Source organism: Oryctolagus cuniculus, chromosome 10 (genome assembly GCF_964237555.1).
Source record: "Oryctolagus cuniculus chromosome 10, mOryCun1.1, whole genome shotgun sequence".
NCBI lineage: Eukaryota > Metazoa > Chordata > Mammalia > Lagomorpha > Leporidae > Oryctolagus > Oryctolagus cuniculus.
Genome location: NC_091441.1, coordinates 99,529,711 through 99,557,299, shown reverse-complemented (window position 1 = coordinate 99,557,299; position 27,589 = coordinate 99,529,711). Strand labels below are relative to the sequence as shown.

Here is a 27,589-nt window from a genome sequence, read left to right as displayed (position 1 = left end):
CTTTCCCCGGCCATCAGCAGGGAGCTGGATCAGAGGTGGAGCAGCCGGGACTTGAACTGGTACCCATATGAGATGCTGGCACTGCAGGCAGATGCTTAAACTACAGCACAGCACCAGCCCTGAGAGTTTTAGGTTTGATCCTGTCCAATTTATCTAGTTTTTCTTTTGTCGCATATGCTTTTGGTATCATATCCATGGTATCATTGCCGAATCCTACATTGTGCCAAATCCGACATCATGAAATAAATCTTGGGAAGAAAAAGTCATTTGAGCATACATCTGCAGGTTTATTTCTGGGCTGTTCTATCCCATAGGTCTGTGTGTGTATCTTTTTTTTTAAGATTTATTTATTTAGAGACACATAGTCACAGAGGTAGAGATAGAGCGAGAGGACTTCCATCTGCTGGTTCACTCACCAGATGGCCGCAATGGCTGGAGCTGGGCTGATCTGAAGCCAGAAGCCAGGAGCTTCTTCCAGGTCTCCCATGGGGGTGTAGGGGCCCAAGGATTTCAGCCATCTTCCACTGCTTTCTCAGGCCATTAGCAGCGAGCTGTTTGGGAAGTGGAGCAGGCAGTACTCAAACCAGTGCCACAGGTGGAGGCTTATCCTGGTATGTCATCACATCCCCAGCCCTGTGTTTATGCCAATACTATGCTGTTTTGTAGTACTAAGGATTTGTTTATTTATTTGAAAGTCAGTTACAGAGAGGGAGGGAGAGACAGATCTTCCATCCAATGTTTTTTTTTTTTTTTTTTTTTTTAATTTGAAGAATTTGTTTATTTTGATTCTGTTTGAAGGGCAGAAAGCAGTAGCAGAGATCTTCCACCTGCTGGTTCACTCCAAATGCAGGCAGCAGCTAGCGCTGGGCCAGGCCTGAGGCAGGAGCCCAGAAATGAACGCAAGTCTCCCGTGTGGTTGGCAGAGACCCAAGTACTTGAGCCGTCCTCTGCTGCCTCCCAGGGTAAGCGTTAGCAGGAAGCCAGCTCAGAAGCAGAGGAGCCAGCCTTGAACTGGGCACTCTGATACAGGACACTGGCTTCCCAACTGACATTCTAACCACTGGACTAAACACCTCCTCCTTGTTTTTAAATTTTTGTTGCATTTTGATTCTGAAAGTTTGTTTGGTTTTTAAATTTATTTGAGAGACACAGGAAGAGCTCCCAGCTCCTGATCTATTTCCCAAATACCTGTAATGACTGAGACTAGGCTGAGGCAGGCAGGGACCCAGACGTCCACCCCGGTCTCTGCAGCGGCAGGAGCCCAGTTCCTGGAGCCTCTGAGGGTCTGCAGACTGAAGTCAGGAACTGGAGCGTCTGCGCTGGGGTGGCTGCAGGGGCTGACTGCAGGGCCAAACGCCGGCCGCCTCACACGTTTTATTGTTGCAAAGGTTGAGATCAGGAGCGTGAGACTTCCCACACCTGTTTTAAGTCCTTTGCAATTCCAAATGAATTTTTGGATGGGTTTTTATTTCTCTTTTTTTAAAAAACGACATTTATTTATTCAAAAGTCAAGTTACAGAGAGAGAGGGAGAGACAGAGTGAGCGAGAGAGCTTCCATCCATTGGTTCACTCCCCAGATGGTCACAGCGGCGAGAGCTGCGCCAGGCTGAAGCCAGGAGCCAGGAGCTTCTTCCAGGTCTCCCACACGGGTGCAGGGGCCCAAGCACTTGGGCCATCTTCAGCCGCTTTTCCGTGGCCATTAGCAGGGATCTGGATCAGAAGTAGAGCAGCCAGGACACGAACCGGCGCCCATATGGGATGCCGGCCTCATAGGAGGTAGATTCACATGCTACACCACTGCACTGGAATGGGTGGGCTTTTCTCTTTCTGCAAAAAATATAGTTGGGATTCGGATAGGGACTGCAGTGAACCTGTAGATTCCTTTGGGCAGTGTTGATATCTTGACAACATTAAGCGGGGCCGGCGCCGTGGTACAGTAGGTTGATCCTCCGCCTGTGGCACCAGCATCCCATATGGGTGCCGGTTCTAGTCCCGGCTGCTCCTCTTCCAGTCCAGCTCTCTGCTGTGGCCTGGGAAAGCAGTAGAAGATGGCCCAAGTCCTGGGGCCCCTGCACCTGCGTGGGAGACTGGGAAGAAGCTCCTGGCTCCTGGCTTCAGATTGGCGCAGCTCCGGCCTTTGCAGCAATTGGGGAGTGAACCAGCGAATGGAAGACCCCCCCCCCTCCCTCTCTCTCTCTCTCTCTCTCTCTATCTCTCTGTGTAACTCTTTCAAGTAAAAATAAATAAATAAATCTTTAAAAAAAATTAAGCTCACAATGCATGAACACAGGTTTCCCTCCATTTATTAGATGCTTAACTTGTTTCAGCCACATTTTCTTTGGTTGTGTTTATTCCTAAGTATTTTGCTATTTTTGATGCTATTATAAGTGAAATTCTTATCTTGATTTCCTTTTGGGTGGTTCCTTGTTGGTGTAGACAAGGCACAACTTACTTTTTGTGTGTTGATTTTGTGTCCTGCGACTTTGCTGGATTTGTTGAGTCTGACAGGTGTGTGTGACTTATAGTCTTCTCCATTTCACTTCCTGTCTGTGAACCATAGTCTCCTCCTGTTTGGCTGCTTTTTATTTATTTTTCTTGCCTAGTTGCTCTGGCTAGGTATTCCAGTTACCATGGTGAATAGAAACAGCAGACATTCTTACCTGGCTCTGGGCCTTAGAGTTTCCAGGCTCGCCGCGGTGTTGCAGGTCTTGTTTGACCTTTGTTATGTTAAAGTAGCTTCTGCATTCCCGCCCTCAGCCCTCAGCACTCCTCACTCAGCTGCTGCTGTTGGGAAAGGAGAAGCCCCAGGAGGCCCTTCCTTGCCACTCCCTGCGCCTACAGCTGCCGCTGGCTGTCTCGTGTCTCAGCTCCCTCACCCTGCCTCCCCGCTCGGCTGGCCCGGCCCAGGGTCTTCACTTTCCAGAAACAGTCCTGCCCACCTTCTGCCCACGTCCCTGCGCTTGCTGGCCTCCGCCTGCACTGCTGTCATCGCCTCCTCCCACAGCAGCAGAGCCTCCACCTCCACCGCCCAGGCCCACACTGCGACCTCCTGTGTACAGGCATAGGGCAGGTGCAGAGCTGCTGTGAAGTCCAGATGCCCCCCCCCCCCCCCCCCCGGCTCTGGGATGGGGCCCAGAGGCCTGACACAGCCACCGGGAGCCACACTGTGGCCTTCCCTTAGCAGTTTTGTTTTGTTTTTGATTTATCTTTTAGTTCCAGATTTCTATGACTTTTTTTTTTTTTTTTTAATTCATTCTATTTGAGGCCGGTGCCGTGGTTCACTAGGCTAATCCTCCGCCTGTGGCGCCGGCACACCGGGTTCTAGTCCTGGTTGGGGCACTGGTTCTATCCCGGTTGCCCCTCTTCCAGTCCAGCTCTCTGCTGTGGCCCGGGAGTACAGTGGAGGATGGCCCAAGTGCTTGGGCCCTGCACCCCATGGGAGACCAGGAGGCAGCACCTGGCTCCTAGTTTCAAATCGGCGCAGCACGTCGGCCGTGGCAGCCATTTGGGGGGTGAACCAATGGAAGGAAGACTTTTGTCTCTCTCTCTCTCTCACTGTCCACTCTGCCTGTCCAAAAAAAAAAAAAAAAATACATTCATCTATTTGAAAGGTAGAGTTACACAGAGAGAAGGAAAGACAGAGCAGTCTTCCATCCGCTGATTCTCTCCCCAGATGGCCACAACAGCTGGGGCTGGGCCAGGCTGAAGCCTGGAGCCTGGAGCTCCATCTGAGTCTTCTACCTGGGTGCAGGGGTCCAAGCCCAGGGCCATCCTCTGCTGCCTTCCCAGGCACATGAGCAAGGAGCTGGATTGGAAGAGCAGCCATGACTCAAACCAGTGCCCGTATGGGATGCCAGCACTGCGAACGACAGCCTAACCTGCAGCCCACAGTGCCAGCCCCCTCCATGACTTGTATAAAAAAAAGTTTACTTTTTCCTTTTTTTTTTATAAGATTTATTTTTTTATTTGAAAGAGGAGAGGCAAAGAGAGAAAGGTCTTCCATCCGATGGTCCACACCTCAGTTGGAGTTGGCTGCGATAGCCGGAGCTGTGCCAATCCGAAACCAGGAGCTAGGAGCTTTCCCAGGCCATAGCAGAGAGCTGGATGGAGGTAGAGCAGTCGGGACTCGAACCAATGCCCATAGGGGATGCCAGCGCTTTAGGCCAGGGTGTTAACCGACTGCGCCACAACGCCAGCCCCAAAAGTTTATTTTCTAATTTCCATTTATTTGAAAGGCAAAGCAACAGAAAAAGTGAGAGAGAGAGATCTTCCGTCTGCTGGTCCACTTTCCAAATGCCTTCAGTAGCCAGGACCAGGCCAGGCTGAGGCCAGGAGCCTGGAACTCAGTCTGGGTCTCCCACGTGGGTGGCAGCACTTGGACCATGGTCTGCTGCCCCTTAGATTAGCAGGAGGCTGGAGTAGAAATGGAGCGCCTGGGACTTGAACCAGGCCTCCTGTGTGGGCTGCTGGCCGCCTTAGCCACGACGTGCCCTGCTGTCCCAGCCCCACACCTCCTGCCGTCCTTGGCAGACTTTGTCTTCTGTGGCCTCTCCCTGTGGCGCTCACACGGACCCCCATCCCCGTCTTCCTCTCCTTGGAGCTGCAGAATAAAATTTCTCTTTGCTCCGCCCTGCCTTGCTCTGAGCCTCTTCCCCTGCTCTGGTCAGTCTAAGCTACAGCCCCTCTGCCCAGCAGCAGGCCTGCTTCTGTAGTGCTTCTAACCTCCATGGAGGCCCCACTACGCCAAGCAGTATAGACCCCACAGCCCAGTGGTGCATTCCCAGCCCGGGCCATCTAGTTGCCTTGCCTTCCCGGGCCAGGCCGAGGCTGTGGCTCCCTCACGGCGCTGTCCTGCCATGCACTAGGCACCTGTGGTCGTGAGCACCTCTTGCAGTCCTGGGTCTCATCTGTCCTCAGCGCTGCCCTCACCAGGCCCCATGCACACCTGTTGCCTGCCCCTGCCCACACTTGGTGCAGTCCAGTTCTCCGTCTGATGTTCTGGCCCCAGGGAGGTCTTTCCTGATCCCCTGGCCGTGCCCGACAGCCCAGCGGCCCCCGTGTGCTCTCTGCAGGAGAAGATGTTGGACATCTACTGGTTGCTGCGTGTCTGCCTGCGCACCATCGAGCATGGCGATCGCACGGGTTCTCTCTTTGCTTTCATGCCCGAGTTCTACCTGAGCGTGGCCATCAACAGCTACAGCGCTCTTAAGAACTACTTTGGCCCTGTGCACAGCATGGAGGAGCTCCCAGGTAATGGGACCACTCTGGCTGGGGTGAGGGAAGGGTGGCACCAAGGGGGCCCTTAGCATGAGCCCTGGTCTGGGCCACCCCTGCCCGCAGCGTGCACCCCACAGGGACAAGGGGCAGCAGGTTCCTGCTTGCGTCAGCCCACAGCCAACATTTGCTCCCTTCCCTGGCACCTGCAGCCTCAGCCTCAGGACCAAGCGCTCCTCCCCGGGCCAGGCGGAGTGCAGGGTGAGGGACCCATGGCCTTCACCCCTTCCTCTCCTTCCTGGTGCTGCCAGGTGGCTGCCGTGTCCGAGTGTGGCAGGGGTCGGCGCGGAATGGCTCACTTCGGGGCTTCTGGCAGACACTGACTCCAGGCTGGGCCGGGCCGGGCACCCGAGGTTTGGGTCGGGCTGAGTGTCGGGCCTCTGGCCTGCCTGGTGCTGCACCCTGGCCTCGGCGTGGGCTTTTGTATTCAGAGGCAGAGCTGTGGGTGCCCGGGGGCTTTGAGTGCAGCTCATAGGCACATGTGCTGACACGGGTTTGAGTCCAGGACCTGTCCTCACCCCACAGTGAATCTGCCTTTGCCCCTTCCCCAGCAGCCAGTGAGTGCCCTGCTCCATGTCCCCAGATGCCACCCTGGATCCTTCCACCCTGCCAGGGGCATTCCTGCCTCGGGATCCCCCACTCCCAGCTCCCGGTTTGTTTATTTATTTGAAAGAGTTACAGAGGTAGAGGCAGAGAGGTCTTTCATCCGCTGGTTCACTCCCCAAATGGCCACAATGGCCAGAGCTGATCCTATCCGAAGCCAGGAGCTTCCTCTGGGTCTCCCACATGGTGCAAGGGCCCAAAGACTTGGGCCATCCTCCACAGCTTTCCCAGGTGCACTGTCAGGGAGCTGGATTGGAAGTGAAGAAGCTGGGACTAGAACCGGCGCCCATACGGGATGCTGGCTCTGCAGGCCAGGGCGTTAACCCACTGAGCCCTAGCACCAGCCCCTTGCTCCCAGTTCTTACTGCACACCCTTGCAGGCTACGAAGAGACCCTCACACGCCTGGCCGCCATCCTTGCCAAGCACTTTGCCGACACGCGTATCGTGGGCACTGGTGAGAAGCCCTGCAGAGGGCCCAGGGGATGGGGTTGGGCTGGCAGCCCTGGTGGGCTGCATTCTGAATGGGCATAAGACATGCGGCCAGGGCTCCGGCCAGGCACTTGCTGAGGCCCGGCCTATCCCGGCAGACATCCGAGATTCGCTGATGCAGGCCCTGGCCAGCTATGTGTGCTACCCACACTCCCTGCGGGCTGTGGAGCGGATCCCCGAGGAGCAGTGAGTGGGGGTCTGGGGGGAGGCACACACACCCTGCCCTGCACACGACGTGCCCAGCCTCATCCCCGGACTCCCACCCCTTTGCCCTCACAGGCGTGTTGCCATGGTGAGGAGCCTCCTGGCTCCCTATGAGCAACGGCCTTGGGCGCAGACCAACTGGATCCTGGTGCGACTCTGGAGGGTAAGCCTGACTTGGAGGGGGTGGCTGTGGCCAGCTGGATGGAGAGGTTGCCCTGCTCTGCTGACCACTGCCATCCGTCCCCCAGGGCTGTGGGTTTGGGTACCGCTACACACGGCTACCACACCTGCTGAAAACCAAGCCCGAGGATGCCAGTTTGCCCAGCCTGCAGAGTAAGTATCGGGTCAGGTGAGTGCCTACCGCTCGGGTTCCTGGAGGCTCTTCCAGCCTCTCCTGGCCTTGTGCTAGGCCCAGAGCCCCTGCCTGGCCTCTGGGGTTTCCGTTTTCTCTGCATCCTTCCAGCCCAGGGACTCTGGGCTGCTCCCACTTGCTCCTCAGCCCCATGTGTGCTTTCCGGGCCTGCACGCCTGCAGGGGTCACTGTGAGGAGGCCCCATCCCTCCAGCCCCCGGCAGCTCCTGCAGTGAACTCTGCCTCGCCCTCTGAGCCAGCTCCTTGACCTCTGGCCTTGTCCCAGCACTGCGTCCTTTTGCTCCTTGTCATCTGCTGGCCCCAGAACCAGGGTTTGGCTTAAGCCTTGGACATGTGGCGAGGGCTTGGAGGCACAGATTGGTCGGCCAGAGTCCCAGAGGGTGCTCATGGGCTTCCTGGAGGAAGGGGCATTTGGGAACAGAGGCTGTGCTGTCTGTCGAGGGTCCAGCAAAGTCTGGTGAGCCTAAGCCCTTCACCACAGCCTGGCCCAGGGTCCTGGGCTGTCTAGCTTGCAGAGGGCCCGCCACACACGGCTCACCCCGCAACATGGCTCTCTCGGCCACCTGCTGTGTGTCTGCCCTTGGGGACTGTGTCTTGGTCTGAGAGGTGTCCCCACAGAGGCCAAGTGCCTTGTGCAAAGTCACACAGCAAGCCCTTGCCGATTGTCTTGGTCCTGTCTCTGGGGCGGAACTGAACCGCAAGCGGATACCAGCCTGCTGCGGCAGGGACTATTGATTCGCACCGGGAGGGGAGGGGAGGCATGCGGGCCAGCTGCGGCTGAGAGCTCTGGTTACTGCTGCCCGCCAGCCCAGACATGGCGCCCACCTCCTCGGCCATGTGCCAAGGCCAGGCCAAGGGCGGCAGAGGAGCACAACAGAGGACAACAGGCACAGGAGTGGGCTCTTGGAGGTGGCTTTGAAATCGGGGGGGAAGGATCCAAGTCGCCCTGGCTAGGTCTGACCCAGAGTTTCAGAGAGGGGCCCAGAGCCATGCGGCTGCTCTGGCTAGGAGGGCTTTGGTGCGGGAGCTTGTGGTTGTACAGCCAAGGGAGAGGGTGGGTTTAGCCCTAAACCCCCGCCCCTGTCCTCCTGACCTGAGCATCGCCAGGGAGCCATCTGTGCTCAGGGCGGAGGGTGAGGACAGGGACAGACCGCAGGGGCCCCTGTCCTGGAGCCCCTGCCGACGCCAGCTCCTGTGCCCCGCAGAGCCCTGCCCCTCCACGCTGCTGCAGCAGCACATGGCGGACCTGCTGCGGCAGGGCCCCGACGTGGCGCCCAGCTTCCTCAACAGCGTCCTGAACCAGCTCAACTGGGCCTTCTCGGAGTTCATCGGCATGATCCAAGAGGTGGGCTGCGGTGGGGCCTGCGGGCCGGGGGTCGCGGGCCTCTGCGGTCAGTCAGGCTGTCACTGCTTCCTGCTCATGTGTTGGGGGCTCAGATCCAGCAGGCTGCAGAGCGCCTGGAGCGAAACTTCGTGGACAGCCGGCAGCTCAAGGTATGTGCGACCTGCTTTGACCTCTCGGTCAGCCTGCTGCGTGTCCTGGAGATGACCATCACCCTGGTGCCCGAGATATTCCTCGACTGGGCCCGGCCTACCTCTGAGATGCTGCTGCGGCGTCTGGCACAGGTGTGTCCATCCGGGCAAGGAGGGCGGGACCCCGGGGACGCCCTGATGCGAGCCTGCCCATCCACCAATGGGCTCTTGCCCTCACAGCTGCTGAACCAGGTGCTGAACCGGGTGACAGCTGAGCGGAACCTGTTTGACCGTGTGGTCACCCTGCGGCTGCCTGGTGAGGACCTGGGTGCCCGGCTCCTGGCGGCCTGTCTGCAGCGGGACGGCCAGGCTCGCCCTTGAGTCAGCCAGGCCTGGGGCTGTGGGCCACCTGGGGTCATCCCTTCCCTACCTTTCCCTTAGGCCTGGAGAGCGTGGACCACTACCCCATTCTGGTGGCAGTGACGGGCATCCTGGTGCGGCTCCTGGTGCACGGTCCGTCCTCAGAGTGAGTGCTGGGGGCGGGCCCCCCGTGGGAGCTGCGTGTGTCTTAGGGGCTCAGTGTGCCTGTCGTGGAAATGGGACTCAGTACAGGCTTTGGAGCACAGGGAAGAGGGTGAGGCTTGAACTGCCCAAACAGCCGGTGGGCAGGAGAACCAGGGACCCCCGCAGGGCGGGGTTTGTGGCCGTGCCTCAGGCGGCGCACGAGGGCCAGGGTGGGGGTGAGGGCCTCCCTCACTGCGAGAGCGCTGCTGGACCCAGGCCTGACGCGGAGCGCCCCCGCACCTGCCAAGGCTCCGGCATGAGCATGCACCGCCTTTATTAAGAAACTCCACAACCGCAGGGGCCGGGCCACCGTGGATTCCCCACTCAACCCCCACCCTCGAGGGTCCCCAGCCCCCCCCGCTCCCCCGCGTTCTTAGGAGTGGTGAGATGCATATGAGGCCCGGGCACCGCCCCAGCCATTAGACTGCAGCCCGCGCCAGCGCTTAAGAGGCTCCTGCCCCCGAGGGACATGGGGTTCCGGCCGGCGCTCCCAGCCTGGCAGAGCTCGGCAGGCTTTTTACCACTGGACGCCCTGCACTGTGGTCCCACGAGCCCACGGGACAGGCTGTGATGGACGCCTCTGCCCAGAGAGGGCACAGCCCCTCGGGCGGGGGCTCACGCCGGGCGCCCACGGGGTATGGCTGCCCACCAGGCTCTGCTTGACGTGCTGAAGCTGTGAGCAGGGAGGGTGGTGGGGAGGGGCAAGTTGTGTTGTACCCGAGGGGAGGTCTGTCTCCCTGCCCTCTGGAAGGTGGGGGCTTACTGTCCCTGGGAGCCCCTCCTTAGATCTGAGCGACCTCCTGGGCAAGCTGCCGCAGCCTGTCGGGGGCCTGGCGCTGCAGTGCCAGGGCTCTAACAGCACTCAGCTCCCGCCGGCGGGCACTGGGAGTGTGCAGGGAGAGCAGCACTACACGCCCAGCGAGGCAGAGGCAGCTAAGGCCGACCCCTCTGCCAGCACGCGGGGCCATCGCGGTTTAGGTCGAGGCCCACGCGGGATGTGGGAGACCGTGCAGAGCTTTCCAGCAGCTTCCGGCCGTTCTCTGCCTGCAGCAGGGGGCGGGGCCCGGCCAGGTCTGGGCCCCTAGTTCATCATGAGCCCCTCAGAGCCCGTGGAGCTGGCAGACTCGGAGCTGGCCTTGAGGTGCAGGCCCACCGGGTTATAGAGATCCAAGTCCTCGGCGACTGCCAGCTGCACGCGTCCATTGAGGCCCCTCCTGCCCGGCTCCAGAAAGACCACGTGCTTGTGGACGCTGGCCTTGCGGCTGGGCGCGTCTGGTGGCGTGGTGCTGAGCACCGAGGACTGTGCGCTGAGCTCCTGGAGCGGGCTGGGCGCGCGAGGCCACGGGCAGCAGCAGCGGCAGGCTCTGCGGCAGCAGCGGCAGCAGGTGCGGCAGGGCGGGGCAAACAGGTAGAGCAGCACCAGCACCAAGCCCACGGCACAGCCCAGCAGCGTGGTGAAGCCCGTGTTGAAAGCCTCCGGCTCCGGGCGCGGGAAGTGCACACTCACGTTGTACTCAAGGGTCTGGTTGTGGTGCAGGCGCGGCCCGACGGCCAGGCACACGAACACGCCTGCGTGCTGCTGCTGCACCTTGCCTATGGCCAAGCTGCCGTCGGGCAGCACCGCGATGCTGCCGTCGCGAGAGCCGGGCGCCACGAGCAGCTCGTGCTGCGGTGACACCCACGCCACACGCACGGCCGGGGTGCTGGTGTTGCAGTGCAGCCTCAGGGACCCACCCACCTGCGCGTGCAGCAGCTCTTCCGGTGGCTCGAGGCCCGGGGCTGGGGCAGCCGAACAGTTCTCAAAGATGCGGCTGTGCTGGAAGAAGCGCACGCGGGAGGCGGGCACCTTGAAGGCGAGGCACGTGTACTCGCGGGCGAAGTCGCGCACGGCGCTGAGGCCCCGCTGATACCAGCGCTGCAGCAGGTGGTGCAGGCGGCAGTCGCAGGGCAGCGGGTTGTCGTGCAGGTAGAGGCCGTTCTTGAGGAAGGCCGGCAGCGCTGCCAGCCCGGGGACGGAGATGTGCCCCAGCCGGTTGGAGGAGAGGTCCAGGGTCCGCAGGTGCGGCGCGCCCAGGCCGTGCAGGTGGTCGAACGAGAAGGCTGCGAGTTCGTTGCAGCCCAGGTAGAGTCTGCCCAGTGCGCGCAGGCCGTGGAAGGCGTGCTCGTCCAGGTGCGCCAGGCGGTTATTGAACAGGAACAGCGTCTCCAGTGCCCCCAGCCCGTCGAGGTCGTGGCGGCCAAGGACCCGCAGTGCGTTAGAGGATAGATCCAGCAGCCTCAGGCTGCTGGCATTGGTGAAGACGCCGCGACCCAGCGCATCCAGCGCGTTGTGGTCTAGGCGCAGGGTGTGCAGCCGGGAGAGGGGCGCCAACCAGCCGGGGCGCAGGCGCTGGAGCGCGTTGTGGCTCAGGTCGAGGTGTGCGGCCGCGGCAGGTAACGCACCTGGTACGTCCTGCAGCCCCAGACCCGCACAGCTCAGCAGGTCGGCAGCGCAGACGCATCTGTAGGGGCAGTTGTGGGGCGCAGCAGGCGGGGAGCCCTCAGTGCCTAGCCCGACACGCAGCATGCACAGCACTGCGCCCAGCAACAGCCAGGCCATGGTGGCGGCGGCGGCCGGGCGCGGGTCGCAGCTCCTGGACTCACCCACTCTCGCTGTGGTTCAAAGGACGGCCTGGGGCCGAGGCGGCACCAGGCGCGCTGCAGCCGCTCCACGGCCCCCAGCGGGAGACGGGGCCGCGCTGCACTCCGCGCCTGGGTCGGCTCTCCTAGCCGCCTCCCGGTGCTGCCCCGCTCGGGCTCCTAAATACTCCCCGGGAGGCCATGGCTCAGGGGGCGGGGCGCTCGGCTCCCATTGGTTCCCGTCGCAAGGGGCGGAGCGGCTGCGTCCCGGGTGGCCGCCAGAGGGGGCGCGAGCAGAGGGCCACTATCCCAAGGGCAGCGGTTGGGAATGCGGTTGGGAATCCGGCAAGAACGTCTCTAAGCTATTCGTGTTTGTTTATTTGAAGTAGCTTGGAAGGGTTAATGTACTGTGGGCTTTGAGTACCTTACGGTGGCCTGGCTGTGTAGGATCTTTCTGGAATCCGGGACCTCGGAGGGTTGGCTAAGCAGCAGGGAGATGAAAAGGCCAAAGGGTGTGCTAACGGATGGTCGGAATTGCCACACCCCCTGCTCCCTGAGACTCCTGTCTGGCCCCAAGCCTTCTCACTGCCCTTAAACCCGCCCCTCCCCAGGACAGAGCGAGCCACGTCCGTGCTCCTGGCTGACCCCTGCTTCCAGCTCCGCTCCATCAGCTACCTTCTGGGGCAACCAGAGCCCCCAGCACCTGGCGCTGCCCTGCCTGCCCCTGACCGGAAGCGCTTCTCCCTGCAGAGCTGTGAGTGGCCTAGGGCAAGACCAGAGACTGGGCGTGGTCTTCAGCCCCAAGAACAGCCGGCTCCCAGACTGGGACAAGGGAGGCACTAGGCTCCAGGGCCGTAGTGGGCCTGACCCCACCTCCTGCCCCCCAGATGCGGACTACATCAGTGCTGAGGAGCTGGCCCAGGTGGAACAGATGCTGGCGCACCTGACCTCCGCCTCCGCCCAGGCAGCAGCTGCTTCCCTGGTGAGTAGGAGCGCCGCACACCCACAGACAGCAGCGTCCAGCCCCAGCTGAGCCCGCCCTAACGCTCCCTCCTACAGCCCACCAGTGAGGAGGACCTCTGCCCCATCTGCTACGCCCACCCCATTTCTGCCGTGTTCCAGCCCTGTGGCCACAAGTCCTGCAAGTAAGTAGCCTCCAGGCATCTGCAGGTAGGGGCACAGGGACCCCGTGCAGCGCTCACCCCCGCCCCCCGCCCCGGTGTTGCAGAGCCTGCATCGATCAGCACCTGATGAACAACAAGGACTGCTTCTTCTGCAAAGCCACCATTGTGTCAGTAGAGGACTGGGAGAAGGGAGCCAGTGCCAGTGGTGCCGCCGCCGCCGCCGCCACCACCACCACCACCACCACCTCCACCTCCTCGGCTGCCTAGCCCACAGCATTCTGGAACCTCCACCCTCGGACCCAGACCCCAGGCTGGGCCCTATTTATGAGCTCCCCTCACCCTGCCACCTTCCCTGCCACCTCCAACCTCCTAGCCTGTGTGCAGTCTGATTGGTGGGAGCCTAGCCACGGCCCTAACTGTGCCTGAGCTGAACTAGGAGTCAGGGCCACAGCGAGCATTAAATTATTATTCCAGACAGCCCTGGCCGCGGCCCTTCTTCGGGGGAGTGGGCCATGTGCAGGGTGCCCAGTGGGGAGCCCGCGGAGAAGGCAGGTGTCCAACAAGCTCCGGTGGCCTTCAGTCCTCCCCCGCAAGTCCAGGGCCCTCACCCCGGCCCGAGGGCACGGCAGCTCGGCCTGCGGGGCCCTCACATGATGATGCGTGGCTCCGGCACCGACTCGCCGATGGACTTGTGCGGCAGCACGCTGGCCCCGTTGAGGTAGAGCTCGTCGTTGACGATCACGTCCTCGCCCAGCACAGTCACGTTCTCCATGCGCACCTCCGGGGGACAGAGCAGGCTGCGTCAGCCACAGTGCGTCCCCGCCCCTCCGCCTACCTGGCCCCACCCACAGGCTTACCCACTGGCCCACACGGCAGCGCCAGCCCACGATACAGGACTCGAGCCAGGAGTGCGAGCGGATGTGGGCGTCCCGCAGCACCGTGCAGCGCCGAATGCACACGCCGTCCTCCACCACCACACCAGGCCCCAGGCTCACGTTGGGGCCGATGCTGCAGTTCTGACCAATCCGGGCACTTGGGTCCTGAGGGCCACGGGGAAAGTGCAAGTGGGCCACCTGTCACCCAGGCCTGAGAGAACCGATAAGGGGCTGGGGGCCTAGCCCATGAAGCCACTGCCTGCAATGCCAGCATCCCATATGGGCGCCAGTCCGAGTCCCGGCTGCTCCCCTCCTTTCTTTTTTTCCCCCCTAAGATTTATTTATTGCAGAGGCAGAGGCAGAGATTTGTCTTCCATCCTCCAGTTCACTCCCCAACTGGCAACAATGGCTGGAGCTGGACTGGATGTGGGGCAGCCGGTACTCAAATCGGCACCCACATGGGATGTGGGCACTGCAGGAGGCGATGCCACAGTGCCGCCCCGGCTACTCCGCCACAGCCTGGGAAAGAAGATGGCCCAAGGGCTTAGGCCTCTGCACCCCCGCAGGAGACCCGGAGACGCTCCTGGCTTCCATCAGCTCAGCTCCGGCCGTTGTGGCCATTTGGGGAGTGGACCAGCAGACGGAAGACGTCTCTCCGCGTCTGCCTCTAACTCTGCCTTTCAAATGAATAAATAAATCTTTAACAAATTGACCAGCAGGGGCTGGGCAGGGAGCTCACCACGAGCACGTTGCCCACGATGCCAGGGCCCGAGCACAGGCGCTCGGGCTGCTTCTGCCTCAGCGACTGCAGGAAGAGGCACATCCCGGTGAGGAAGTCTTTGGGCTGGCCGATGTCCATCCAGAAGCCTGCAGGGACGGGTGCATCAGGGGGCTCAGCCCAGCCACAGACCACCCCCACCCTGTGCCTCCCTGCCTCACCCTGCAGCTCCATGGCATATAGCTGCCCCTCCTTGGCCATAACGGGGAAGACCTCCTTCTCAATGGACGTGGGCTGCAGCTGTGGGAGTGGGCAGCTCGTGAGCAGGGTCATGGCGCCAGGGGCCTGTCCCAGCCCAGCCCCCCAGCAGCTGTCCCTACACACCTGGATGCGCTGCAGCACGGCAGGGCTCAGGACGTACATGCCTGCGTTGATCTTATTGGACACAAACACCTGCGGCTTCTCCACAAAGCGGTGAATACGGCCTGTTTCAGCCTCACACACCACCACACCATACTTGGAGGGTTCCTCCACCTTGGTCACCTGAATACAGGGGGGCCCAGGCCTGGTCCAGCGTTCCTGAACCTGGACGTGCATGCTCTGATCTCTTCAAAGATACATGCTGCACAGCTCCATACCCGTAACGAAAGGAGGTGGTTCAAGGCTGGGCACGGGGAGAGGGAATGTTAGAGCAGGAAGACCTGGTCTCTTACCAGGATGGAGCCCTCCTGGCCATGGTGCCGGTGGAACTGCGCCATGGCTTGGAAGGGAAAGTCACAGATCACGTCACTGTTGAGGACGAAGAAAGGGTCTGCCGTCTCGGAAAGCAGGTCCCGGGCCAGGGCCAGGGGCCCAGCTAGGGAAACAGGACCAAGGTGCCGCCTTGTTAAGGCTCTGAACACCTGGACCAGGACTCCACCCAGGCCAGGTCTTTCCCTTTCCCGAAAGCTCTAAACCTTTCCCAAGGGGCTTCCTATCTGCACTGACCTGTCCCCAAAGGCTCCTCTTCATGGGACATGGAGATTCGGATTCCCAACTGGAAGGGAGAAATCACCTGGTCAACTTCTCCCTCAAGGTGGGAAGCTGGCCAGGCACTAAAGAAAAGGGCAAGAGTCAAGGCCTCACCCTCTGCTCCTGCGCCTTCATTTCCTTCTCCAACACCTGCGACATGTAGCTCACAGCTAGGATCACGTGGTCCACACCTGCCTGTTGGACAGCACAGCGGACAGGCAGGAGGGCTCAGCAGGGGAGGCACAGGCTCCCACCAACCCCTCCGCCGGTCCCGTCGCCAGCCATCTTTCGTCCCGCCTGGCCCAACCCTGTCCCCGGACCTCACCGCGGCAAGGGCCTCCACTTGGTGCAACAAAATGGGCTTGTTGCAGAAATCCACCAGTGGCTTCGGAGTGCTCAGCGTCAGCGGCCGCAGCCGTGTCCCATAGCCGCCCACCAAGATCAGTGCCTTCATCGCGCCTGCGGGCGACGGGAGACTCAGTCCCAGGAGCCAAGGCGGAGCGGCCCGCCCGGCCGTGCCCCGCCCCGCGCCCTCTGCCAGCCAGACTGACCGACTCTGGTTCCACCTGGTCCACTCTCCGCCGGACGCCAGGGCCGGGCCGCCACAAACCAGGAGCAAACGCGGAGCAGAGGGCCGCGGGCCCGGAACTCGGGCCGGACCCGGCGCGGCCAGTGACGTGTCCTGGAGCGCACCAATCAGCTGCCGCATACGTGGCACCGCCGCCGCGTCGGAGCGCCGGTCTGCGCCGCAGCAACCGACGTAGCCAATGCGAGGCTGAGCGCGCCGGGTTGCTATGGGGACCCACACGGGACCCAGCGGGTCAGCTCCTCATTGGCGGATCCAAAGGCGGAACTGGCGGCAAGGGCGCGGCCTCCTCCCCTATCCCTCCCAGCGTCCGCCGCGACGCAGCTGCACTCCCCCAGCCTCGGCGCGGGCGAGCGGGACGAGGATGGAGCCGGCGGCGGCGATGAGGCTGGCAGCCTGCTAGGCCGGTCTTTCCGGAAGCCACGAGGTTTTCACAAAGACGCGGGCACACTTGTTTCTAGCGGCTTTATTTGGACATACACGATCTCAGACACAAGCGGGGCGGGCAGCGCTAGGTGCACAGAAAGGGGCGGGCTCCGCCCAAGCAACCCCTCCCACACGCAGGGTCCCGAGAAAAAGCAACTGCGCCGAGCCGGCGGAGCCACGTGTCGAATGTGACGCAGGCCTCGGGAGGCGTGGACAGGCTGAGTTTCTATGAAAGCGCAGAGAGCGATTCCCCGAACTTCCCCCGGAGAAGCAAAGGAACTAAGTCCTTCCCAGGGTTCTCCGCTTTTTTCCCGTTAAAAATTTAAATCGACACAAACATAACCACATGGTAGGTACAGTTTTAAAGTTCAAAGCAATCTGCATCTAGGGAACGTGCACGTGGCCAGGTGTGAGCGCGTGAACAGCAGCTACAGAACTAGCGCAGGCCCCTGGCTTTTGCTGGGAATCCCCACGCCCATTGCACAGGCCCAGAGGGGTAGGGGCGGGGCCCCTGGCAAGTTGCTACACTGGTCCCCTTCCTCTTTAAGCACCACCATCCCATCCAATCCCGGGGGCTGGTGTCAGCTTGTCCCAGGAAAGCACTAGAGGGGTCACCTGAGGGCCCCAACCCATGATCCCACGTTGCACTTTGGTCCCAAATTGGGGCTGGGGAGACAGGGCCTAGCAGGGACAGGGAGAAGCAGCCCTGGCAGGAAGAGAATGTATGTGCACGCACACACCTCACCCCTAACAGGGCTGGCTGTCTGCAGGTGTCAAAGTGCTGAAGAGGTCCCTGCCCTGGGAAGCAGCAGGAGATTGCAGGCCCTTCCTCTTTAGTGCCAGGAAAACACTGAGTGTAAGTGGGGACAGCCTCCCTCGCTGTGAGCAGCAGCAGAACAGGGCAGAATCTGCTCCCCAATCTACAAACTGGGCAGTCCAGAGTGGCCCCAGACCCTCTGTCCTATCCCCTACCCTGCTAGGGAACGACTGTCTACACTAAGGAAGCCACAGAATGGTACAAGAGAGAAGATGGTCATTACAAACCAGAAACAGGCAAACTGCCCCTCCCAGGCCCAAGCAATGGGAACCTGCCCCATGGGCACCAGGGTCAGAGAGCGGGGGGATGGGATCCTTCAAGGAGCCCTCTCAAGAAGCTGCACTGCCAAGGACCACATCATCTTTCACTAACACAGGCCAGCAGGTTTACCTTCAACACCAAGACAGGGACAAAGCCCCAGGGGACGATGGTGGCCCCAGGTTTGGAGAGGGTGCTAACCTTGGCAATGGCTGAGTGCTATGTCACCTGGCCACCCGTGTCAGAGGCAGCAGGGAGACGACAAGGATGGGAAAGAAGGCTGGCTTCTTGAGCCTTCACTGCCCCAGTGAGTGCTAAGGCCGCCACGCTCCAGGCCCCTGGGGAGGCGCTCAGCCAGCGGGGAAGTGCCGTCTACAACCCGTCCTGTTACCAGGTCTCTGACACGCAGCACCTGCTGAGGAAGGGCACCGGCGTAAAAGCTAACCTCAGAAACGGCCAGGGAATCTTGCACTGAGGAGAGCATGAAGGAAATCAGTACACGCTGAAAACCGACGCTCCTCCCCAGGGGGAGCCTCCCGGAGACAGGGGCGGGTGGGTGAACAAATGGACAAACTGAGGGAGCCCAGGATCAAACACAGACATTCTCGTTAGCAGAATCTGGGCACCTGCACCCAGGGCCCAATGTCCCTATGAATAGACAAGCTTAAGGTTCTTCCTCTAGGCCCAGGAGCTGGGCTGCCTCCCAACAGGCTGCTGTCTTGAGCGTGGCCTGGGGGAAAGTGAGACCCTGAGTGGACCACAGCCCTTGTGCCCTGGCAGGAGTGGCCCACCAGAGGCAGCACAGCTACCCTAACTAGAGGCAGTGGCCTCCAACCCAAAGCAGGAAGCTGCAAATACTGTCAGGGCCAGAGTCACCAGAGACCCTGAGGCCAGCCCACAGAGCTGTGTCCCCTTCAGTGGGGCAGAAAGCAGTGGCCTCCTTAGGCAAGGGATCTCGGTGAGACAGGCTGGCCGGGGTTGCGGGCAGAGGAGGAGCAGGTTGGCCTGCCAATGGGTGCCTGAGGAACCCAGGGCCTGCGCACTGCCGTGAGTTGGCTTCAGCTCAGCTTCACGAATCTCGCCCCACACCAGAGGCCGAACTGAGAAGGATGCAGTGGGCAGTCAGCTCTGCTGTGCCCTGAGGCACCTGTTACAGAGCTGGCTGACACCTGCAGCAGGAGGAGACTGGAAAGCCCCCAAAAGGTGGATGGCCAATCCTCTCTAATTCAGAGGAACAAAGGATGAGTGGGCATGAAGGGGCCCTGCGCCAGCCCAGGGCTTCACCCTACAATCAGCAGGGCTCTGTAGCCAGAGATCCAGGCAAGAGAAACCAATGTCCCAGGGCACCCTGTACCTGTTGCCACGCCCACCGGGGGCATCTTTGCCTTCCTGTATCAGCCTGGACACAGCAGTCAGAGCCACAGAGCTAAGGAGCCTGGCTGAGAGGACGTATGTTGTGCCCTCCTTCATTTTATATATATGGATTCCAGGCTACAGCTAAAAACATTTCTTTTAGTTTACACCAAAGAGAAATATAACCCTTTAAAAGCAAGTCTGTGTGTCCTCCTGGCGAGTTCAGAGCAATGGTCCCTGCCTGCGGGTGAAGAGGAAAGGGTTCTGGGGGCCCAGAACCAGGCCTACTGGTTCTCGTCTCGCATCTGCTCCATGATGCTGATGAGGTTCTCCAGGCCAAACACATAGCCTCTGTCCGGCCCATCGTGCACGGTGGGGTCATCCCGGAAGCCCTTGAATGTGCTGTGTGCGAAGTCAATCATACGGACATCCACCTTGGGTGGAGAGGAAGGGCCTGCCTCAGGGCTGGTGCTGCTGGGGCTGGTGCTGGGGCCACTGGGTGAAGCCACCTCAGGGAGCCCCATGTCCAGGTGCTTGAGACGCATCTCAGAGCGGCACTCCTTGCCATCGTAGATGACAAGCAGGGAACTGGAGTAGAAGCGGTAGGAGGCCTGCCGCTCTAGCACAGCCTTGAGGCCCCGCAGTTTGCTCAGGATAGGCTCAAAGAGGTCGCGTCGCAGGTCCAGGCCGTTGTGCAGGTACTGATAGAGGGCATTGCGGAAGCCTTCGATGGAGAGCCCTCGGCCATAGTACTTGTTCCTGCAGAGGTAATGCCCTGTGTCCAGCTGGTATACCTGAAACCCCAGAAGACACACAGGTGAGTTACCAGGAAGCATGCTCTGGAAGGCACTCTGATGGCCCTGAGCTTCTCCGCTCACCACCTACCCCAGCTGGAGAGCCACCTTCTCAGGTTTTCCCATCAAGCGCCAAGACAGCCAATACCAGATGCTGAGTTTCCTGCCGTCACCTTGGGAGCCCTCCTTCCAGCTGCTATGGGGCTCAGATAGTCTCTAATTCAGAACATCTTGTTGACAGACAAGAATTTCTCTTGCCCCAAAGTTGAGGCAGGAGGCTCTCAGAGTGGCTCTGTACCTGGAGTCCAGATCAAGGTCAACAGGTAAGGACAGAGGGCTCAGGCAAGACACGCCTAAGGACACCCCCGCGACTCTTCTCAGAGGAACTCTGGACCAAAAAACGGAGCAGGAGGATACTGGTGGCAGGCAGCAGCACCCAGGCTCCCTCCAGGGCTGACTCACCTGCATGCCACAGACCCTGACACCCAGCGAAGCGGACGTGCTCTGCTCACACTTCCTCATCTGCCGGGCTGCCTTCTCGGCCGACGCGTCGTCACCATGCTGCCGGGTGCCCATTTTCAGGTCCAGCACACAGGGGTACTTGAAGTGGTGCACCACGTTTTCAAGCAGGAGGAACTCTGAGCCATGGTCAAGGAGCACAACAAGAACACTGGCCTTGCCCAGCCAGCAGAGCACAAGTGCGCGTCTCTCATGGGAGAGGGCGCTCTCCACTGATGTGATCAGTCTTCAACTCACCGCCTCTCGTGTGGGCTATGTGCTCTGGCTTCTTCATAAAAATGTTTTGTGGTAACATATACACACCATAAATCTCACCTTTTTAAAACACACAGTTCACAACGCACAACCATCACCACCATCCATCTCTAACTTTTTCATCTTCCTCAATTGCAACTCTATGCCCATGAAACACTAGCTCCCCAATCTTGCCTGCAGTCCCTGGGAACCTCTGTTCTCCCTTCTGCCTCTGTGAATGTGTCTGCTCTGGGTACCACGTCAGTGGAATCCTACCAGCCATTTTTTTGGGGGGGGGGGGACAGAGTGGACAGTGAGAGAGAAAGGTCTTCCTTTTCTGTTGGTTCACCCCCCAAATGGCCGCCACAGCGCTGCACTGATCCAAAGCCAGGAGCCAGAAGCTTTCTTCTGGTCTCCCATGGGGTGCAGGGCCCAAGCACTTGGGCATCCTCCACTGCACTCCCAGGCCACAGCAGAGAGCTGGACTGGAAGAGGAGCAACTGGGACAGAATCTGGCACCCCAACCGGGACTAGAACCTGGGGTGCTGGTGCCACAGGTGGAGGATTAGTCCAGTAAGCCGTGGCGCCGGCTCTCCCAGCAGCCATTTTTGCATCTGGCTTATTTCATCCAGCATGGTGTCTTCAAGGTTCACCATGCTATGAGCATGTACCAGAAGACCCTCCTTTCCAGGGCTAAATAATTTCCCACTGTGTGCTTACACCATGCCCACTCATGTTTTATCCTTCAGATCTATCTTGCAGGCAATACACAGTCAAGCAGCCAGGGACAGATTTGGACACATCCTTATCACCAGTAAACCAGCACCTCACCCAAGCCTAAGATCTAAGCAAGCTATCTTCACAGCATCACTACAAAAATGAGGAAAACAGTTTCTAACATGCTCAAATGGCAAAGTTCAGAAAACGCTGGATCTCACTCAATTTCAAGCCAGTAGAATATACACTCAAACTTAATACATTAGGATCTACTGCTCAAAGTAGCTCTATAGCCCTAATATCCTGGCATTTACATTCTTATCTTCATCCAAATATACTACTTGCAACATTCTTTCTTTGAGCTTTTGTATAAAAGGTAGGGAGTTGCTGCATGCTTGCCAAGGCTGCAAAGCCACATCTGGATGCTGGAAGGTAATCACATTTTTGAGGACAGACATTCGGCACCACTCTGATAATGAACATTTAATACCTCCCAATTCTATGGAAAGAAACTTAACAGAAAACCGATAAATTTGGCCTGTAATCAACGTCATCACCTGCTGTAACCTGTAAACCAATGATGATGAAAGCTGAGGAGGCTGCAGGAACCTCCCAACAGCACCTGAGAGCAAAGGCTCTTCATCTTGGCTTCATCACTCATTAGCTCAGGCACATTTCACCCCATGCTTCCACTTCTTCATCTGTAAAATGGGAATCAATGTTACAACCTCCCTCTACAGATGGCTGTGAAAATTAACCGCATTATCTACATGTGAAGTACTCCATGTGCTTTCCCTCAGCTTCTCGGGCGGGATTTGTTGTTAGATGTCTACTGCTTCAGTATAGTACATGTAAGACTTACCATACTTTTTAGCATCTTGAAATTAGGGGCCAGCATCAAGGCACGGTGGGTTAAGATACCACCTGTGATGCCAGCACCCCATGGGAGCACTAATTCATGTCCTGGGCAGCTCTACTTCCAATCCAGCTCCCTGATAGTGCATCTGGGAAAGCAGCAGATGGTGACCTAAGTACTTGGGCTCCTGCAGCCATGTAGCAGACCCAGATGGAGTTCCTGGCTCTGGCTTCAGCCTGGCCAGGTGCTGGCTGTTGCCATCAATTCGGGAGTGAACCAGATGGAAGATCTCGATCTCTCTCTCTCTTTCTCCGTAAGTCTGCCGTTCAATTAGATAAAAAGAACAATCAACTTTATGGGGCAGGTGTTTGGCTTGGCAATTAGGAATGCCAAGCTGACTGGGTTCAACATGTTACTCCAGCTCCTGACCCTAGCTTCCTGCTAAATCAGACCCTAGCAGACAGCAGTGATGGCTTCATTAATTGGGTTCCTGCCACTCACACAGGGGATCTGGATTGAGTTCACGGCACCTGGGGAGTAAACCAGCAGATGAGAGCTCTCTGTATGTCTCTTCTGCCTCTCAAAATTTTTAAATTTTAAAAATTCATTTGAAAACAAAACCTCATTATTTTATGTTTCACAGGCATAGTATTTATCATTTTTTAAAATCTGATTCCAGACAAAAATCTGATTCCAGACATACACTTATCAACATGATAGCCACGAGCCACATGTGACTTAAACGTAATTAAATGTAAATTTTAATTACAACGTAAATGTGCCTGAGTCACAATAAACACATGTCAGCTATGCAACGCGGCCAGTGACTACAGTGACTACCACACTGAAAAGCACAGGTACAGAGCATTTCTATCATTACAGAGACAGAACTGTGCTAGGTTGCCACGTCTTAGGAACCTTCAGTCAGCTTCTACCTGAAAAGCATGCGGAAAAAACAACATGTTAACGAAAGGAAAGCAAGAGCCTATGAACAGGGAGATGAGGTCAGAGAGGTGTCCCTGGAAATGAGGGACCTCAGCCACGGGCCGCAAGGATACTGTAGAGCTTTCGGTCCTTGGACTCGGAGCGCATGCGGCTCAGCTGCTGCTTGTGACAGCGCAGGCTCCATGGGTTGTGACTGATCTTCTCAGAGCTCAGGCCGCTGTTGCCGTCCAGCATCTGGAAAGGGACGTCGGAGTGGCAGTGTAGCTCCACCTTTGGACTCTTTGCCTCCTGGGAGCTAAGAAGAAGAATACACACATTGCCAAGGAATTCTCGTAAGTCATCCTCTGGGTCTCAGTGCAAAGAGTAGGGGAGACTTGGGCCAGGCCCAATCTGCCACCCGCTAACCCTGCTGACAGGTGGTACAAGGGCTCCGGACACAACGAAGGTCACTGAATGACACAGGGTTTTTCCCTTATGTCTATGAAAACTGTCTGAAAAATAATTTTTTGTGTTAAATTCTGTGATGATCTACCACTTTACATCCTTGAAGATAGCTATCATCAAAAGAAAAAAACTGGGGTAAGTGTTGTCCAGAATATGAAGAAACAGGAACCCTTTTACACTGCTAATGGGACCGTAAAGTGGTACAGCCACTGTAAAAATAGTTTGGCTGTTCCTGAAAAAGTTAACCAGAAAGCAGGTGTGTAGCCTAGGGGCTAAGATGCCTGTGTCCTGCATGAGAGTGCCTGGATTCAATTCCTGCTCCTGCCTCCTGACTCCAGCTTCCCACCAATGCACACCCTGAAAGGCAGTGATGAGGGCTCAAGGAACTGGGCTCCCGATACCCACATGGGAGACCCAGATTGTGCTGCCAGCTCCCAGCTCAGCCCAGCCACTGCAGGCATCTGAGAAGTGAATCAGCAAACAAGAGTTGTCTAATAAAAAATTTTTTTTGACAGGCAGAGTGGACAGTGAGAGACAGAGAGAAAGGTCTTCCTTTTCCATTGGTTCACCCCTCAATGGCCACTGTGGCTGGCGCACTGCGGCTGGTGCACCGCGCTGATCCGAAGCTAGGAGCCAGGTGCTTCCTCCTGGTCTCCCATGCGGGTGCAGGGCCCAAGCACCTGGGCCATCCTCCACTGCACTCCCGGGCCACAGCAGAGAGCTGGACTGGAAGAGGGGCAACTGGGACAGAATCCAGCACCCCAACTGGGACTAGAATCCGGGGTGCCGGTGCCGCAGGTGGAGGATTAGCCTAGTGAGCTGCGGCACTGGCCCAAAAATAATGTTTTTAAAAGTTAAACATAGAATTATATGACCAAGCAATTTACCTAGAAGAATTAAAAACAAGGATTCAAAACTATCCTTGTATGCCAATGTTCACAGCAGCATTACTCACAATAAACAAAAGATGGAAACAACCCAAGTATCCATCAGTAAAGGGACAAACAGAATGTGGTATACACATACAATGAAATACTATTCAGATATACGCTACAGTGTAGATGAACTTAAGCCAGACACAATAGAACAGATATTCTATGATTCTTCTCATATGAAGTAACTGTTAAGTTCATAGAACTAAAAAACAGAACAGTTTATTCCCAAACTGCTCTGAGGAGGGGGAGGCAGATGCTCAGCAGCGTGAACGCCCTCAATGCCACCAAGCCGTGCACTTAAAAATCAATAAAGTGGTCATTTTGTTTTGTATATTTTATAGCAATAAAATTTTAATTATGTGATATAAATGCAGTTTCACACTAAAAAAAGCAAGGTGGAACATGGACATGAGTAACCGTTCTATACTTGTCCATAACATCTGGAAGTTTCCTTTAATAAGATTCAGAGAAAGAGTATGACATCATTCTTCTGAGTGTCTTTGCATCAGGCCTGAGAGGAGGACGGCAGAAAAAAAAAAATACAAGACATCATATACCCTGGGCAGACTAGGATAAGGTTCTTGCCCACTGAAGACACAAAGTTATTCAAGTCAAGGAATTTTATCTCTTCTTTATTTTTATTTATTTTCGTTTAACTTGAAGGGCAGCGATAGAGACAGGGAGAAAGAGATATTCCATCCACTAGTTCACTCTCCAAATGCCCACAATAGCAAGGGCCAGGCCAGGCTGAAGCCAGGAGCCTGGAATTCAATCCAGGTCTCCCATGTGAGGGGCAGGGATCCACCTGAGCCATCTCCTGATGCTTTCCAGGGTGCACGTATTAGCAGGAAGCTAGAACTGGACGTGTAACCAAGACTTGAACCCAGCCACTCCAAAATGGGATGCAGGTATCCCAGGCAGGGTATTTTAATCACTGCACCAAATACCTTCACTTGAAAATTTTATTTCTAAAAAGGAAAAAAAAAATTATAGCACAAAGGAATTCTGGGGAGACATTAACTCCAAAGAAAATAATGGAACTCTGCCACAATTTTATTAGACACAAACATAGACAGTTGCCTGAACCATCAGTACTGTTTTTCTACACTGATAGGCCAAAAAAATCACACCATGGTGAAGTCATGTGCCCTGGAATCTTCCAGCAGGTCTAAAGCTCACAGCAGAGGCAGAACCCTACAGCCAGTTCAGTTGCCTCTCTCCACTCCAGAACTGCTGGCCTTTCCTCCCACTGTGGAACGAATCCTAGTTTCAAGCTACTGTATGTGCCAGAAACGGTGACCCTCCCCAAAGGGTCAGGTACTTGGGCGAGCAGTGAAACACTGGCTGTACAGGAGTGCACTTGTGCTTCTCAGCATAACAAAACCCTCATTTCCTTCTGGTGGGGCACTGCAGAGACTGGGATACCTTTTCTGTGACCCCCTATAGGAAACAGCAAGATTGACTGATGTGTCAAGTAAACCTAAGTAAGTCCTCTTTCTGGATAGGTTCCTTGTGACACTAGACACGACACCTGATGTTAAAAGTCTAGCCCTCATAAAGAAATAAGACTCTTTCCTGGAAAATTTAGATTCTCTGCTAAGAAGTCTAGTCACTGCAGTCTAGAGCTGCCACTTTCAGAACAGGGCCTCGAACCTGGGCACAGGCAGACCTTCCTGTTACTCTGTTCCCTAGCTCTTCACCAGGTGACTAATGAAGCAACTTCCGTACCTCAAGAGAACAAAAGCAAGCCCACTTCAAACAGCTGCTCAGAGATTACCAGCAGCTACCAACTACATGGGGACTAGGAGAACACTGCTTGTCACTTGAATGACCAACTTAGGCCTCCTCAGTCATCAGTCAAGAAAAGCCTCTCGGGAGAAAAGGGGAAGCACTAAAAAAAGTGCTTTGGGGCTGGGGTTCTGGAGTAACTGGGTCCCTGCACCCTCGTAGGAGACCTGGATGAAGCTCCTGGCTTTGGCCTGGCCCTGCCCTTGCTATTGCGGCCACAGGGAGAGTGATCCAGTGGATGGAAGTTATCTGTGTCTCTCTCTCCTTCTATGACTCTTTCTTACTTTTTTTTTTTTTTTTTTTGACAGGCAGAGTGGACAGTGAGAGAGAGAGACAGAGAGAAAGGTCTTCCTTTGCCGTTGGTTCACCCTCCAATGGCTGCCGCGGCCGGCGCGCTGCGGCCGGCGCACCGCGCTGATCCGATGGCAGGAGCCAGGAGCCAGGTGCTTTTCCTGGTCTCCCATGGGGTGCAGGGCCCAAGCACCTGGGCCATCCTCCACTGCACTCCCTGGCCACAGCAGAGAGCTGGCCTGGAAGAGGGGCAACCGGGACAGAATCCGGCGCCCCGACCGGACTAGAACCCAGTGTGCCGGCGCCTCTAGGCGGAGGATTAGCCTGGTGAGCCGCGGCGCCGGCCTCTATGACTCTTTCAAATAAATAAATCCTTAGGGGCCAGTGATGAGGCTTAGTAGGCTAAGTTACGGAGGGAGGGAGGGAGAAGTCTTCCATCTATTGGTTCACCCTCCCAGATGGCTGCAACAGCTGGGGCTGAACCAGGCTAAAGGCAGGGGTCAGGAGCTTCATTTGGGTCTCCCACGTGGGAGCAGTGGTCCAAGCGCTTGGGCAATACTCTGCTGCCCACCCAGGTGCATTAGCAGAGAGCAGATTTGGAAGTGGAGCAGCCAGGACATGAATCAGTGCCCATATGGGATGCTGATATTACAGGTGGCGGCTCTACCCCCATGCCACATCATCAGCCCTGGTTCATTTTAATTTTATTATTTTTAAGGGCTGGAGCTGTGGCATAGCGAGTGGAGCGGCTGCCTGCAGTGCCAGCATCCCATATGGGCGCTGGTTCGAGACCCGGCTGCTCCACTTCCGATCCAGATCTCTGCAGCGGCCTGGGAAAGCAGAAGATGGCCCAAGTCCTTGGGACCCTGCACCAGCGTGGGAGACCCAGAAGAATCTGCTGAGTCCTGGCTTCGGATTGGTGCAGCTCCGACTGTTGTGGCCATTTGGGGAATGAACCAGCAGATGGAAGACCTCTCTCTCCCTCTGCCTCCTTCTCTCTCTGTATAACTCTTTCAAGTAAAATAACTTTTTTAAAAAAATTCTTATTTTTATAATTCAGTGATTCTTTTTTCACTAGATTCACAAGGTTGTAAAATATCACCACTAACAAGAGGCAGCACTGTGCTGTGGCAGATTAAGCCGCCACTTAGAACTCCCGCATCCCACACTGGAATGATAGTTGAAGTTTTGGCTGCACTGTTTCTTTCCAGCTCCCTACTAATGACCTGGGAAAGCAGCGAGTGACTGCCCATGAACATCCGGATCCCTGCCACCCATGCAGGAGACCCAGATGGAGTT

General features: G+C 57.3%; 4 protein-coding genes across 15 annotated transcripts in view; 1 reads left to right on the top strand and 3 right to left on the bottom strand.

The window, feature by feature from the left end:
* Positions 1–13,200, top strand: part of RNF123 (ring finger protein 123) — a 34,187-nt gene extending 20,987 nt beyond the window's left edge. For all 6 annotated transcript variants that reach the window (XM_051852430.2, XM_051852429.2, XM_051852432.2 and 3 more), the window contains 13 exons: positions 5,073–5,250; positions 6,258–6,332; positions 6,466–6,553; positions 6,647–6,734; positions 6,820–6,904; positions 8,149–8,288; positions 8,381–8,569; positions 8,657–8,732; positions 8,858–8,942; positions 12,211–12,353; positions 12,487–12,581; positions 12,659–12,744; positions 12,828–13,200. In XM_051852430.2, the coding sequence (XP_051708390.1) occupies positions 5,073–5,250; positions 6,258–6,332; positions 6,466–6,553; positions 6,647–6,734; positions 6,820–6,904; positions 8,149–8,288; positions 8,381–8,569; positions 8,657–8,732; positions 8,858–8,942; positions 12,211–12,353; positions 12,487–12,581; positions 12,659–12,744; positions 12,828–12,990 (1,491 nt within the window). In that variant the 3' untranslated portion in view covers positions 12,991–13,200. The remainder of the gene's footprint in view (positions 1–5,072; positions 5,251–6,257; positions 6,333–6,465; positions 6,554–6,646; positions 6,735–6,819; positions 6,905–8,148; positions 8,289–8,380; positions 8,570–8,656; positions 8,733–8,857; positions 8,943–12,210; positions 12,354–12,486; positions 12,582–12,658; positions 12,745–12,827) is intronic.
* AMIGO3 (adhesion molecule with Ig like domain 3) lies at positions 2,411–11,801 on the bottom strand. The gene has a single exon (XM_070050804.1). The coding sequence runs from the start codon at positions 11,577–11,579 to the stop codon at positions 10,062–10,064; it is 1,518 nt and encodes a 505-aa protein (XP_069906905.1). The 5' UTR covers positions 11,580–11,801; the 3' UTR covers positions 2,411–10,061.
* GMPPB (GDP-mannose pyrophosphorylase B) lies at positions 11,958–16,037 on the bottom strand. 3 transcript variants are annotated; one of them, XM_017343818.3, is made up of 10 exons: positions 15,879–16,037; positions 15,653–15,786; positions 15,442–15,522; positions 15,304–15,352; positions 15,030–15,172; positions 14,701–14,859; positions 14,538–14,616; positions 14,338–14,465; positions 13,581–13,763; positions 11,958–13,520 (listed from the first exon to the last, which is right to left on the bottom strand). In XM_017343818.3, the coding sequence occupies exons 2-10, from the start codon at positions 15,779–15,781 to the stop codon at positions 13,059–13,061; spliced, it is 1,413 nt and encodes a 470-aa protein (XP_017199307.1). In that variant the 5' UTR covers positions 15,782–15,786; positions 15,879–16,037; the 3' UTR covers positions 11,958–13,058. The 3 variants fall into 3 exon arrangements, with proteins under 3 accessions (XP_017199307.1, XP_017199308.1, XP_002713245.1); XM_002713199.5 differs by having other exon boundaries at positions 13,170–13,501; XM_017343819.3 differs by lacking the exons at positions 14,538–14,616; positions 14,701–14,859; positions 15,030–15,172.
* Positions 16,038–16,363: 326 nt separating this feature from the next.
* IP6K1 (inositol hexakisphosphate kinase 1) overlaps positions 16,364–27,589 on the bottom strand; it is a 73,630-nt gene continuing 62,404 nt past the window's right edge. For all 5 annotated transcript variants that reach the window (XM_002713200.5, XM_008260654.4, XM_051852438.2 and 2 more), the window contains exons 4-6: positions 22,946–23,127; positions 20,024–20,199; positions 16,364–19,561 (exon numbers count right to left, since the gene is read on the bottom strand). In XM_002713200.5, coding sequence (XP_002713246.1) covers positions 19,052–19,561; positions 20,024–20,199; positions 22,946–23,127 — 868 coding nt within the window. In that variant the 3' untranslated portion in view covers positions 16,364–19,051. The remainder of the gene's footprint in view (positions 19,562–20,023; positions 20,200–22,945; positions 23,128–27,589) is intronic.